Genomic DNA, 15,735 nt, shown 5'->3' with positions numbered 1-15,735 from the left:
TCAGATTGAGTGCAGCTGCTTCTCGATAATGTTCACTGCTTTTATTAGCAGTTTTTCCCATTTCCTGTAGTTATCCCTTCTGTTATGTACAGCTTCTTGGAAAAAACAATCATGTTCCAAGTCAAACTGGTCAGATTTATACACACTGATTTCCCAGATTATTAGTTACACAGGTGGACATATTTTATACAGTTATCACTGTTCCAGAAATTGATTATTGAAATTGAAATTGACCCGGATAAAATGAGTGCTGAAGATGAAGGAAGTATATTTAAACCTTAATAATTAAAATAAAATCAATCAATAGATATTTGATATAGTAATTAATATGTACAGAATAAAATAAAATGGCCAGTGGAAAAGACTTCTTAACTATTGTTGAGCGACGACCATTTTTTAATTTCTGCTGTGTATGTGTGTGTGTATATGTGTGTGTCTGTTTGTGTGTGTGTGTGTGTGTGTGTGTGATCACTCCACAGCAAGAATAAGAAAATTGTTAATTCTCACTTTTATTGTTCAGGCTCTACACACACTAGTTTTATTCCGTCTTTGCCTCTGTTAAGTTTTGTGTACATGCTCAAGACTTTAGAGGAAATGGATATGGAAACGATCAGGAAGGAATTTGATATAATATTAAATTAAGTTCCTCAGTTCCTGTTATATTCCTCAGTTTCGGTTATAAGTTTGTAAGGCTTTAATACAGATAAAATGATAAATGTCATTGGATTCAGTGGTGTAGGGAAAACGTGTCTACTGCATACAGAACTGTATAATTAAATTCCAATTAACTTCCATTACATTTCTCTTCTGGTGATGTTCTCTTTTACTAAGATCCAAAAGTGGCTCTTATTTGTCATAATAATCTCTGTACTGGCAGTTCAAAGGTTTCTTATACTGCTTTTAGGCAACATTGCCTATGTCCCTGATCAACACACCTTGTTAAGTGCATAAAGCAGAATAAGAAAAATGCTATGCAATATGTAATATAAAATTACATGTAAATATGCTTAAACAAATTAGCCTGTTTGCCAGCTGACAAACAGGCTGTCATTGAGTGTGGATTCTTCTGGATCTATTGTCTTTATTTGGCCACATTGTCATAAGATTATTATTTGTTAACTGGCTGCTATGACTGGTGTAGCTCCCAAATAATATTCTTATAATATTCAATTTTCTTGAGATTAACAATAAATATTTAATTATTACAGTGAATAATTATATTGCATTGTGATATAATACATTAATAAATTTGGAGATGTTTAGATGTCAGTTGTTTCATTGTTTGGAAGTGAATCTTATACTTACAAGTACACATTCAGAGCTGTCAGAACTCATGTGAGCCAAAAGTCAAGACCGCATGACTTTTCTTTCTGCATTTCCATCATCCTGTCACTTGCTTTTTTCTTTTTTTTTCTTACCCTCTTTTGCTGTATGTGTCTGTTCTGTCACAGTTGAATAAAACATTACAGCAGCATTGCTCACTCACTCACCATCTCTCTCTTCTTTGCTCCATCTCTGTCCCCTTAACCTACCTAATCCACCTTTTTTATATTCAGGGTCATAATATTCAGAACTATACTTTTATTTACCGCTGTAGTTCTATGAATCCTTTCTGCAGGGCTCTTCGTCACTTTTTTGTCACTAGACTGAAGGAGTAAATCTTCTTGTAGTGTGAGCTGTGCATAGAGGCCTTTAATCCAGAATGTAATGCCAAAAACAGAGCTTATAGCTCAGCATGCCAGCCAGTGAATTCATTTCTGGGACGAATGACACAACAGAGAAACAATCGCAACAACGGAAATTATAATAAAATCAAAAGAAATAAAGCTAATCCTATTCATAGCACTGCGCTCCATAGAAGGGTGACTATCATCATTACAGAGGCTTTGAGTGTCCACACATGAAGTGTCTTCTTAGGAATGGAGATTTAATTTGCACTGTGCATTCTGTAGTTTTAAACAAATAAAGGGCCAAGCATGACAAATCTTGCTAGTAATCCTTGTTATTATACATTCTACTTATTCCATTTAGGATTTTGAATATTTTGTTTTCAAAGTTAAAAATTATACTTTACGTACTTTGTTTGTTGTTCGTTTGTTTCAGGTTACATATACCGGAACTGCACAAGGAATGGCTGGAGTGACCTTCACCCATCATATGAGAATGCTTGTATATTACCAACGGTGGAAGGAACTGAGGTGACCACCATTTGCCACATGCATGCAACACATCTCCTTCGCATAGAGTTGATCAGGTTGTTGATTGTGACCTGTAGAATGTTGGTCCAATAAATGAAACTCCTCTTCAATGGCTGTGCGGAGTTGCTGGATGTGGTTGTGAGGCCGGTTGAATGTTTTGCTAAATTCTTTGAAACGCCTTTGAAAGCGGTTTATGGTAGAGAAATGAGCATTCATTTCACGACCAACAGCTCTGGTGGACATTCCTGCAGTTAGCATGCCAATAGCATGCTCCCTTAAAAACATCTGTGGCATTGTGTGTGTGTTAAAACTGCACATTTAAGAGTGGCCTTTTATCGTGGCCAGCCTAAGGAACACCTGTGCGATAATCATGCTGTCTAATCAGCATCTTGATATGCCACACCTGTGAGGTGGATGGATAATTGATGAAAGGAGGAGTGCTGACTAACACATATTTAGACAGATTTGTGAACAATATTTGAGAGAAATAGGCTTTTTGTGTACATAGAAAAAGTCTTAGAGTTTAGTTAATGAAAAATGGGGACAATAACAAAAGTGTTGCGTATATAATTTTGTTTAGTGTACAATATTATGTAAGAGAGCACAACCAGATGTTCTGTTATAGGAAAGAAATGAACTTTCTTGAACTTCAGCTTCGACTAATGGCCTTCTCAAAAGGACACAGAATAGTGTACAAATAATGCTGGGGCCTTTAAACTGTAGATTCATGCAGTATATCAATGGCAATTCAGGTGACTACATAAAGTGAAAATCCCCCCCTAGACCTTATATCTGATTTGAGCTGATATTTTAGGTCTAGTTTGCTAAAATATTAGTAGCACATCATCAGAAGGTCCATGAGATATTTTGCAGGTGGAATAATAACGTTATTCTTTTACTCTATCCTATATGAAGCACATTCCCATGGGCTCACCACCTGCAGGAGGGACCGTAAGGGTCTGGTGCTGAGAGGATCGGGCAGCAGTCGAAGGCGGGGGCCTCGACAACCCGATCCCTGGACACGGAAGCTAGCTCTAGGGACGTGGAATGTCACCTCGCTGGCGGGGAAGGAGCCTGAGATTGTGCGTGAGGTTGAGAGGTTCCGACTAGAGATAGTCGGGATCACCTCTACGCACGGCTTGGGCTCTGGAACCACACTCCTCGAGAGAGGATGGACTCTTCACCACTCTGGAGTTGCCCATAGTGAAAGGCGGCCGGCTGGTGTGGGTTTGCTTATAGCCCCCAGCTCAGCCGCCATGTGTTGGAGTTTACCCAAGTGAATGAGAGGGTCGTTTCCCTGCGCCTACGGGTCGGGGATATGTCTCTCACTGTCGTGTGTGCCTACGGGCCAAACGGCAGTGTAGAGTACCTGGCCTTCTTGGGGTCTCTGGTAGGGGTGCTGGACAGTGCTCCGACTGGGGACTCCGTCGTTCTACTGGGAGACTTCAATGCCCACGTGGGCAGCGACAGTGACACCTGGAGGGGCGTGATTGGGAGGAACGGCCCCCCTGATCTGAACCCGAGCGGTGTTCAGTTATTGGACTTCTGTGCTAGTTACAGTTTGTCCATAATGAACACCATGTTCAAGCATAAGGGTGTCCATCAGTGCACGTGGCACCAGGACACCCTAGGCCGTAGGTCGATGATCGACTTTGTGGTCGTTTCATCTGACCTGCGGCCGTATGTCTTGGACACTCGGGTAAAGAGAGGGGCGGAGCTGTCAACTGATCACCACCTGGTGGTGAGTTGGATCCGATGGCGGGGGAGGAAGCTGGACAGACTTGGCAGACCCAAGCGTACTGTGAGGGTCTGCTGGGAACGTTTGGCCGAGTCTCCTGTCAGAGAGATCTTCAACTCCCACCTTCGGCGGTGGACCATGTTCTCCACCTCCATTGTTGAAGCGGCCGCTCGGAGCTGTGGCCGTAAGGTCTCCGGTGCCTGTCGAGGCGGCAATCCCCGAACCCAGTGGTGGCAACCGGAAGTAAGGGATGCCGTCAAGCTGAAGAAGGAGTCCTATCGGGCCTGGTTGGCTTATGGGAGTCCTGAGGCAGCTGACAGGTACCGGCAGGCCAAGCGAACTGCAGCCCGGGTGGTTGTGGAGGCAAACACTCGGGCCTGGGAGGAGTTCGGTGAGGCCATGGAGAAGGACTATCGGCTGGCCTCGAAGAGATTCTGGCAAACCGTCCGGCGCCTCAGGAGAGGGAAGCAGTGCCCTACCAATGCTGTTGACAGTGGAGGTGGGGAGCTGTTGACCTCAACTGGGGATGTCGTTGGACGGTGGAAGGAATACTTCGAGGATCTCCTCAATCCCGCCGTCACGTCTTCCATTGAGGAAGCAGAGGCTGAGGGCTCAGAGGTGGACTCGTCCATCACCCAAGCTGAAGACACAGAGGTAGTAAAGAAACTCCTCGGTGGCAAGGCACCGGGGGTGGATGAGATCCGCCCTGAGTACCTCAAGTCTCTGGATGTTGTGGGGCCGTCTTGGCTGACACACCTCTGCAGCATCACGTGGCGGTCGGGGACAGTGCCTCTGGAATGGCAGACCGGGGTGGTGGTCCCTCTTTTTAGGAAGGGGGGCCGGAGGGTGTGTTCCAACTATAGGGGGATCACACTTCTCAGCCTACCTGGGAAATTCTATGCCAGGTTACTGGAGAGGAGAATACGGCCGATAGTAGAGCCTCGGATTCAGGAGGAACAGTGTGGTTTTCGTCCAGGCCGTGGAACACTGGACCAGCTCTATACCCTCTACAGGGTGCTGGAGGGTTCATGGGAGTTTGCTCAACCAGTCCACATGTGTTTTGTGGATTTGGAAAAGGCATTCGACTGTGTCCCTCACGGCGGCCTGTGGAGGGTGCTCCGGGAGTATGGGGTCCGAGGAGTTTAAGTATCTTGGGGTTTTGTTCACGAGTGAGGAAAGGGTGGAACGGGAGATTGACAGACGGATCTGTGCAGCTTCTGCAGTAATGCGGTCAATGTACCGGTCTGTCGTGGTGAAGAAAGAGCTGAGCCGCAAGGCGAAACTCTCGATTTACCGGTCAATCTACGTTACTACTCTCACCTATGGTCATGAGCTCTGGGTCATGACCGAAAGGACAAGATCCCGGGTACAGGCGGCCGAAATGTGCTTTCTCCGCAGGGTGGCTGGGCGATCCCTTAGAGATAGGGTGAGAAGCTCGGTCACTCAGGAGGAGCTCAGAGTAGAGCCGCTGCTCGTCCACATCGAGAGGGGTCAGCTGAGGTGGCTCGGGCATCTGTTCCGGATGCCTCCTGGACGCCTTCCTGGGAAGGTGTTCCGGGCGCGTCCCACTGGGAGGAGACCCCGGGGAAGACCTAGGACACGCTGGAGAGACTATGTCTCCCGGCTGGCCTGGGAACGCCTCAGTGTCCCCCCGGAAGAGCTGGAAGAAGTGTCTAGGGAGAGGGAAGTCTGGGCATCTCTGCTTAGACTGCTGCCCCCGCGACCCGGCCTCAGATAAGCGGGAGAAGATGTTATGTCATGTCATGTCATATATGAAGCACACATTGGCTAATCAGAGTAGAAATGGCACATCATTCAGAATTACTGACCAATATTAGATTTACATCTTATCTGGCATTAGACATCCTGGCCAGACTATCGGTTTGTATCTTGGGAAGGTTAGAGCCTCTTGTTGAATTGGAAACAATTCAAGTTGGCAACTCTGATTTTTACCCCGATTTATTTCTTTTGACATGACGTTTTTATTCATCCTTGTGACCTTGTGGTGGGGACATTTTAAATATGCAGTACATTTATTGCAATGATCAACAAATGTGTTGTTGTATAAATACATTATTCCAAAGTGGATGGACAAGAAGGATGGCAGTTTAACAAGCAGCTGATTTGTGAAAGTTTTTGTTTGACTATGTTTTTCTAAATTGTGTACATCACCCCTATGTTTCCCACTCAAGCCCTAGTAGAGAATTCAGTGAAATACATGACTTAACACCTCCAGAGTCATTTAGTGTGAGTGTGTGAGAGAGAGTGTAAGTGAATCTGGACAAGAAAATGTTTGCATTTCTTTTAAAAGGTAGCACACAATAAAAGAAATGGAAACAGACAGATTGAGATTAATGACAAAGATGAAGATGTGCTTCCTGAGCTCCTGCCCCCACACTGTTCTACCTTTGCACTCCTTCTATCCTTTTTCATCTATTAAGCACTTTATAAATATGCCTAAATATTCAATCAGATGCTAATGATAGCTCAGGAACACTGCCTTGCATTAAGAGTGCTCATATGATAAGCCTCAACAACACACCAACACCCCCACACACACATATACACACACATATACACACACACACTTATCAAGGCCTTTATGCATGAATAAATCACACACACAAAATAAGGAGAAGATCAAGACTAACAGTGGAACGTGGCCCTAATGCAAACAAACTCATTACCGCAGCCTAGAACACAATACGACGTTCCTAGGAAGGCAGATTTAATTTTCACTGGTTAGGGTTTTTTCCTTTTAGTGGCTTGAATTAATCAATTCAGTTTTGACAAGATTTATTAAACCAAACTGTGTGTAAAGAAGAAGAAAAATCTGTACAAATTGCTTAACCTATGAAAAAATCTATTATATTTTGGATGTGATGGAAACTCTGCTGCACATTATTACTCTTATTTTTCTTTTCCAGACCTCATATTTTTCGACATTCAGGCAGGTGTACACCGTAGGCTATGCTACCTCTCTCATCTCCCTCATATCAGCCATCTTCGTCTTTACAGCATTCAGGTATTACAACACATACACATACATTAAGTTGAGTTGAAGTGCATGACATAATTCATTCTGCCTTTTAAATCTGAACACATATTACAAAGTAAATAATTAAAAACATAGCAACATAATATAGTTGTGTTGCTTCATATAAAGAAGCATGCAGCACGGATCACTTCTTATATTCGAAATGATTTGTAAACATAAGAACGATTTTGTGTTTTTCAATTTTAAAACAGGAAGTTCCACTGTACAAGAAACTACATCCATATCAACCTGTTTTCCTCCTTCATCCTGAGAGCTAGCGCAGTCTTTATTAAAGATGCCGTTCTCTTTACCGATGAAACCCAGGACCACTGTTTCATGTCTACAGTAAGACTTTTTAAATCTAAACAACAAACTCTCAAAATACGGTCATGTTACAATGAGTAATTCTTTACTCAGAGCTAACTGGCAACTGTTACCTAACCTGAACTGTTTACATATTGTATAGCATTTGATGTGTTTTGCATATTTAGTTTACCAAAATAACTACAGCAGTCAGTGTTTTATGGTCATTTCTCCGTTTTTCATTCCTCTTACTTTGTAGGCATCATGTAAGGGAGCAGTGGCTTTTTTCCAGTTTAGCATCCTTGCTAATTACTTCTGGCTCCTGGTGGAGGGCATGTACTTACAGACCTTGCTTGCTCTCACATTTGTCTCACAAAAGAAGTATTTTTGGTGGTACATCCTTATCGGCTGGGGTAAGCATAAACAGATATTTTTAATCAATGCAGATGTATAACGCAGTGGATAAAATAGGGATGAAACGATTAATAGCAACCACAATATATAAGATATATCTTATATATCTTATATATTGTGGTTGCTATATATAATATATAAGATATATCTTCATGAGTATTTAGCTGTACTGAACTGTTTTAACAGAAGTGCGAAAGCTAGGGCATGGGGGCCGAAGTGGGGTGGTGTGGGGTGACCTTGATTTGGCCAGCCATACCACATATGAGAAGTGGGGGAAAAACATTTTTAAAAAATGCCATTGACAATTTTTTTTATTTCTAATTCAACAAAAAAATTTGTTTTATTTTTGAGCTGTAAAAAATATACATTTTAATTAAATGTAGAGAATAAAAGTAAATTTGACTTTGTTTTATTTAATGTACATTCATACCTCATGGTGCAGGTACATCATGCTTTGTGACAATGAATGAACAGCTAATTATGGACAAAAGGAAATTGTCGACTGTTTTGGAAGGATATAATTTCTTTCAGCAAAACATTCTTCAGCGTTTTTAAACTATGGCGGCGAGAACAATTACATTTATGCAACAATTACTCGTGGCCCATGGCCCTCAATCAAGTTTGACTTTTGACCCTTTATACAAAAAAGGTCTAGGCACCTCTGGTTTAACAATTTTAAGGAATCATGAAAGAGTCTAAACTATACAACAGCACATATATAATTAAGTAGCTACAAATAAAATAATTGCAAGAATAAATCACATTCAGTATTCAGTAATACTTAGTAATATAATGATGTGTGGATTTTGTAGTCATTTCTTGGCAACCAGTAAAAAAAAAAAAACGTAAAACGAATTTTCAGAAAAATACTGTAATATAAATAACATGCAATGACATATATATTTGCTTTTTTGCACAAGGCATGATACAGCTGAGTTAGATCTTGCTCAAGGACAAATCTAGGACAGTTTGGTGGAGCTTGGACTTGGACAGTTAACTTTGTGTTACTCAAAATCCATAGAGCCTTGTATTAAGGCACTGTTTTAATGGATGTAATTGAGTGGGAGCAGTAGATCAAAATCAGGTAGCAGTAGAGTAATTTTTGTTGTGTAATTGTGGTGAACAGCTTCAGGAACGCAGATGAAAAGGTTGTGTGTTCAAACTTAGCACTGCTAAACTGTGACGGTTGGGCAACACACTTTATCTTCAGCTCAGCCAAATGAGCATGTGTACTGTGTATACAACATTAAGATACCACTGTGCTGTATTTGTATCTTTTTACATTTGTAAATTTTGTACAGTTGCCTGTGCTATAAATATTATATAAATACTATAAAATAAGCCTCTACATTTTCAGCATTTTAATATAACACTTGTAGACTTAAATTAAAACATGACAAATACTATAGCATGGTAAAATTTTGGATAACTTCTTTTTTGATTGTGTTCTGTCTTTCAGGTCTTCCAACAACCGTTTTGACTATTTGGGTTCTGGCCAGAAATTTCTATGATAACAAGGGGTAAGACTGGTTTAGTTTCTAAACAGTTTAGTTGAGAAATCTCGATAGTATTTGCTGTGTCTGTGTAAATATGTTTTATGGAAAGAAGCTTGTGAAGGACCAAATCTGATCAGCCTTAAGAAAATACTTTCAAATCATAGGCTGCATGAAGTAAATCATTCAACAATACTGGCTAATTTTTTAATTATAGGTCTAACGATGGTCATAGGTTCATTTGACATGAAAAAGGCTTGTAAATGTACTTTGTATGTTCTCAGTAGTGAATTATTTCATTAATATTTCATTATTTAATCAGTACAAGGGACACGACAAGCATAACATCTTAGACATATAATATTTAGCATTATATCATACACATACAGTATATCAACAACATAAATTCTAAACTAATATGAATATTTATGTGCTGGAAAATTCCTGATATTTATAGTCGGTTTATTCCAGGCAGATTATTCAAAATACCTGTATGTTGTTTACTGTATGTCTCCAAGTTGCCAGAATGTTCTTGAGTTGAGGTGTCTAAGGTGTCTGGGCTTTTCAGCACTAAACCACCACCTACAAACACTATCAAATAATTATGGATTCTAAAATGCAGACTGAATAAGCAGAATTCTTTTTCACTGCATGAGTAATTAACAGTGTCGTATGTATTGACTTTACTTTGCCTTTCCATTATTTTTATTTTTGGTTACATTTAACTGAGGCATTGGAAACTGCTCCTCACTCTTCAATATCATGCAAAGAATCTCTAATTATATTTCAGCTCTTAAACTGTGTCTGATGTACACAGTTTTGGTATTAAACCCTCTCTATGTGCTCATTACTCCACTCTGAATATGTCCTCCTGTGCACTATAATGTATTGGAGATCAATGTGTGTGTATCTGATAAATAGTTTGATAAAAATTGAGTTTACATGTAAATACATTTTATAAAAGGTGCAGTTTATTGTCTCGATTAAAGAAAATGCCAGTACTTTAGCAACTAGCCCTGATCAATGACCGAGTGAAGTGTGCAGAGTGCGTGTGGGAAATAACTCTTTCTAAACGGCTGTGTTTACTCTCATGCTGTGGTAATGGTGAAGGTGCTGGGACGATACGGATATCGCCTTCATTTGGTGGATCATAAAAGGGCCGATTACAGTATCTCTTCTGGTAAGTAAATACTTACAGTACATCAGATGACCAAAGAAGTACATTGATCTTTAACAAGTTTCTTGTTCGTGTTATGTGGCCCAGGTGAACTTTATCATCTTCATCAATGTGATCAGGATACTTGTGGAGAAGTTGAAGTCTCCCGGAGTTGGAGGCAATGACAGCAGTCACTTTACGTAAGAGCTTCTCTCTGTTTTCATGGCGAAGAAACGAATGCGCCAGGATATATGGATTTTATGTTAAATCCATATATCCTAGAATTAACTATAAAAAAAAAAAAATTTAGATGCCCAGTATGATATCAACTCCTTTTTTTCCAATTTGGCACACTATCCAATATTGATATCTGAAAATATTCGTACTCTTTTTTTTATCTTTGCAAATATAATCTTAACAAACTATTTGAGGATTAGAGGAATGATGGCAGCATGCTTTGATTCAGTTTGTGTCCTTTATTTAGCACAGGATCTGTATCATCTTAATCCACGTCACACACATTGAAGCAATTAAATAAACCAGTAGATAAGATTTAAACATGATTAAAAAAAGGGAAAAAAAAAAACAAATTTGATTTAACACTGATCTAATCTATAATAAATGATAAGTTTTCTTCCTTGGTATTCTTGGATATTGTGTAATAGTGTGTAAGTGTGTAAGTCAATCATCTTGTTGTTTCAAAATTACAAACACTAATCATTCACAGTGCTAGTCGGAACAGGCTACAACGGTGTGTTTGCACCTCCCGGTTCAATTGTTAGCTCAGGATACTGTGCTGTTTCATGAGTTTCATTTGTTCATGTGGGCTTTCTCTGGTGTGTCCAGTTTCTAGACATAAGTTTCATATAAGACGTATCTATAGAATCCGCATGTTTCTATGTACTGTACCATTCATTATGATTATCATTCATCCTAATGCTGTTGTATTCATGTTTTTTTTTTTTTTAAATGACTTGCACTCTGATGGATCTATAGGAGGCTGGCTAAGTCTACTCTGTTCCTGATTCCACTGTTTGGCATGCATTACATGGTGTTTGCTTTCCTGCCAGAGAACACAGGGGAGGACGCTCGTCTCTACATTGAGCTCGGCCTGGGATCATTTCAGGTTTATAGACATTGTCCTCTAGTGGTCGCATCTAGTAATCGCACAAAGGACTTGTGTAGGATTAATGCACTATATGGACAAAATTGTGACTTTTCCAGTCATATGTGTTATTTTTTCCTCAAACTGTGACAACAAAGTTGGAGGCACACCAATGTACAACAGACATTGTATGCTTTGCTTTAGTGATCTGACCTCAACTCTATTGAACACCTTGGGAATAAATTGGATCTCTGACTACACCCCAGGCCTCCTCACCCTACATCCCTTGTGGAGGAATGATCACAATCTCCACAGGAACACTTAAAAATTTAGTGGAACATCTTCTAATATTAGTGAAGATTTTTATAACAGCTTAATGAGGAATGGGATTCACAAACTTTTGTCCATAGAGTGTAGCTTTTGCACTATGGTAGAGTGCGGTATTTGATGCCAACGTTTTACATTTGTTTAAATAAATAATATTGTGTACACTGTATTATCAGTTTAATAAATGCCATGGATAAATTCAATTTTTTGATATTATTAATGTTTCCTTTTATTTCAGGGCTTTGTTGTGGCTCTGTTATACTGTTTTCTCAATGGAGAGGTAAGCCACAAACTAAATCAAGGATTTTAATGTTAAAAAGATTTTAATCATAAGATTTTGTTCATTTTATTTAAATTTTAAATTTTTCTTTTAGAAAGTAATACTAAAGAATTTACTTAAACATATCAAAGCATGTCAAAGTGTTTAACCGTTTTTTTGGTGGTTTTTTTGTGACTTTGAAAGAGAGCAGAAAAAACAAACCTGATTCAAAATTTTAACATTTGTTGTAGTAATTATTGAACTTAATTGTAATCTGGAAACTGAATACATTTGTACTTATTTAACATGCATTAATAGCAATATGAGGAAGTACTAGAAGGCAAACATAATAGGGCAATTAATATCATAGATTTTATTATGTTTACTGACTAAACATAAAAATAAAATAATTTGGCTGGTATGGGTTTGGTAAATATATGAATTAAATACAAATGAAGTATTGCCTTTCGAAGTAAATTCTGAACTTTGTGCACCTGTAGATACTGTAGACTGGGGCTGAAATGATTTTTTGAGTAACGAGTAATTATCAACATTAATCAATAACACAAATCAATAATTTCAAATAAAAAAATAGATCAATGCAGTAATTTAAATACAAAAGTGTGTAGTTGAATGGACTAAACCAGGGATCTGCAAACTTTTTGACTCACGGGCCACAATGGGTTCTAAAATTTTACAATTTTACCAGGTCATACATATACATACATACATATATATATATATATATATATATATATATATATATATATATATATATATATATATATATATATATATATATATATATATATATATAAAACATTAGAGATTTGGCAAAAGTGTTCTTGAACTGCTTATTTTGCCAGTTCATCAAAGTCTGGAGTAAGTTTTGTTGTGGCAATTCTCAGGATAGATCCGAGGTGTTTGTCAGAAACTGTCGCAGTTTTAAAAGAGTATCAAATTAAGCTCTCTTAAGAGAAGAAGAGAGTATTGCACGCAAACAACGTCAATGGAGCTGAAGTGTGACATATTTAGGGGAAACGTGGGTAAACAATGTTTACCCATACCTATTTTAATAGAATTTGGTCACGTTTGGCGGGCCGGATTAATAAATCCAACGGGCCGTAGTTTGCCCATGTCTGGACTAAACAAAGCATTGAGTTTGGAAGGTGGTGCGTCAGTATTAATGGTCCATGAGGAAACTGTGTGCCGTTTGTACTGGACTAAACGAAACATTAAGCGAAATATTAAGGCAAATCATTCACTGACGCACCCCCTGCTACACTCTGGAGCTCTCTGGACAGGTAAACTTTATGGAAGTCCGTTTCCTCCACAAAAATAAATAAATAAATAAAATTTGCCTAATTCTGACTTTTTTTTCTCGCAATTTCAACTTTATTTCTTGTAAATTCAACTTTTTTCCCTACAATTCTGAATTTTTTTCTCGCAATTCTTACTTTTTTTTTAACCAATCGGGCAGCGTCACTCCCTCTGTAGGGCCAGAAATCTTTACACATTGAAAATGTATCAGACTAAGCCTATGATCCCTGGAGAGAACTCTGTCTAACAATCAGCTCTGGAGGAGACAGAACAGGACAGATGAAGCAGAGGAGCCTTGTTCATACACCAACAGCTTCAAACTTCAATCCGACAACATGGTTACAGTGAATGAACCAGAAATTTTGGATGTTTATGAGAAATAAAGTTGGAATTGTGAGAAATAAAGTCTGAATTGCGTGAAAAAAGTCTGAATTAAACAAACTTTTTCTTATGTGGAGGAAACGGGCTTCCAAACAGCACAGAAGACTCTGTCGAATGACAAATGGAGAAACATGGAGAAAATAGTGAAGGGTGAGGAGAAGATTCAGGCCAAAGAAAAGGACAAAGAAAGTTTCCAAATGTTTGGGATAATTTCAAACGAAAACATTAAGAAAACCCCGTACAGTGCGTTTACCCTTTTTAAGGTCATTTGAAATAGATTTTTATAGTTTTATTTATTATTTTTTATGTATATATTTGTATTTTGATGTAATATGGCCATATTATAAATGCACTAAATTGGTTTAGTTTTCAGATATTCTTGTTTGCAATTCCAAAATTAAACTTTTTCTAAATAGGAAACAAATCACTTGTTCGTGTTAAGAGACCCGTCTTGTTTTCTCTTGTATATTTAGTATTGCTCTTTAATAAAGAATAAGTACTTCTTATCCGATTATTCGATTAATTGATAATTGATGGCATAAACGATAGAATATTTGATTAATAAAATAATTAATAGATGCAGCCCTACTGTAGACATATTTCTCAAAAATAGATGGCATGGTATTTTGCTGTATTGAATGTATGCACTGTTAATACAGACAAACCAATGCCATAAGTTATGGTATAATGTCAATGGTGTAAGGAAAATGTGTGTGTGTGTGTGTGTGTGTGTGTGTGTGTGTGTGTGTGTGTGTGTGTGTGTGTGTGTGTGTGTGTGTGTGTGTGTGTGTGTCTCTGTGTGCTGTGTTAGGTGCAAGCAGAGCTGAAGAAAAGGCTGTGGAAATGGCAGATGCAGGGTTACATGAGTTACAGTAAGAGGAGGAGAACACTGTTTACGGAGAGCAGCACCGTCACTCAGATTTCTGTTCTGGAAAAATCCAGCCCAAAGGAGCAGCCTTCCGCTGAGCTCAAAAACAGCATCTTACTGGTCTGAGGACATCCTGTTTCTCTCGCCTTCATAGGATTGTCTAATCTCTATAATAGTTTAATATCAATATTTAACATATTTATTCATTCCAAGAGTATTAGTTTTACATTATACATTTTATACATTTTATGGAAAAAAAACAATCATAGACTGGATTTAATCATACACCGATAAGCCATGACATGAAAACCAAGTGAACTGAATAACATTGATTACCTCAGTACAATGGGGTGGGATATCTTTGGCAGCATGGGAACAGCCAGTTCCCTTTCAGGAACTCGAGCTGCGTCGAAACGCTTTGGGAACACTTGGGCGCGTTCTCAACGCGTTTCAATGCAGCGTCTCGTTCCTTTAGGAAACTGGGGTTACATACGTAACCTAGACGTTCTCCAAGTTGTTGTGTTGGAAGCAGGTAAAATGAGCAAGTGTAAAGATCTGAGCAACTTTAACAAGGGCCAAACTGTGATCACTAGACAGCTCAATCAAAGCATATCCAAAACAGCATATTGGTGTTCCCAGTATGCATTGATTTAGTTCTTACCAAAAGTTGTCTTTGAAAAGGCAACTGGGGTACAGGCAACAGGGTCATAGATGGATTTTATCGTACTGTGGACTGATACACATATTAGCTAAAACCACTAACAGGTGAAAGTTATCTAGCTAACTGTTAGATACAGTTTTGATAAAAAAAATAAACACAAAGAAGTACAAAGTGTATGTAACATATAGATTAAATAGGAATATATAGTATCTTAACAATATAGTAAGTGGAGAAACTGTGAGGTGGAAGAAAAACACAAGCAAAATAACAAAAACTTAAAACCAGTATTCACTGCAGTAACAGAAAACCTCCTAGTTTTGCTAATACACTATATGGACAAAGGTTTATGGACACCTGACTATAGGATTTGTATGTGCTTTTTAAACATCCCAATCCACCTGTAGTCCCCATTTGTTGTTATAATAACCTCCACTCTTCTGGGAAGATGTTCCATTCGTTTTTTGAGTACATTTGT

The 15,735-nt window shown here is 38.8% G+C and overlaps 1 protein-coding gene across 1 annotated transcript in view; it reads left to right on the top strand.

Moving 5' to 3' along the window:
- Nucleotides 1–15,534, top strand: part of ghrhrb (growth hormone releasing hormone receptor b) — a 49,401-nt gene extending 33,867 nt beyond the window's left edge. The window contains exons 4-13 of the mRNA XM_083567456.1: nucleotides 2,104–2,198; nucleotides 6,864–6,961; nucleotides 7,186–7,318; nucleotides 7,536–7,689; nucleotides 9,150–9,210; nucleotides 10,294–10,363; nucleotides 10,448–10,539; nucleotides 11,336–11,465; nucleotides 12,010–12,051; nucleotides 14,543–15,534. Coding sequence (XP_083423582.1) covers nucleotides 2,104–2,198; nucleotides 6,864–6,961; nucleotides 7,186–7,318; nucleotides 7,536–7,689; nucleotides 9,150–9,210; nucleotides 10,294–10,363; nucleotides 10,448–10,539; nucleotides 11,336–11,465; nucleotides 12,010–12,051; nucleotides 14,543–14,725 — 1,058 coding nt within the window. The 3' untranslated portion in view covers nucleotides 14,726–15,534. The remainder of the gene's footprint in view (nucleotides 1–2,103; nucleotides 2,199–6,863; nucleotides 6,962–7,185; nucleotides 7,319–7,535; nucleotides 7,690–9,149; nucleotides 9,211–10,293; nucleotides 10,364–10,447; nucleotides 10,540–11,335; nucleotides 11,466–12,009; nucleotides 12,052–14,542) is intronic.
- The last annotated feature ends 201 nt before the right edge of the window (nucleotides 15,535–15,735 follow it).

The sequence above is a fragment of the Silurus aristotelis genome (genome assembly GCF_946808225.1).
Source record: "Silurus aristotelis genome assembly, chromosome: 2".
NCBI lineage: Eukaryota > Metazoa > Chordata > Actinopteri > Siluriformes > Siluridae > Silurus > Silurus aristotelis.
This window is presented reverse-complemented; position numbering and strand designations above follow the sequence as displayed.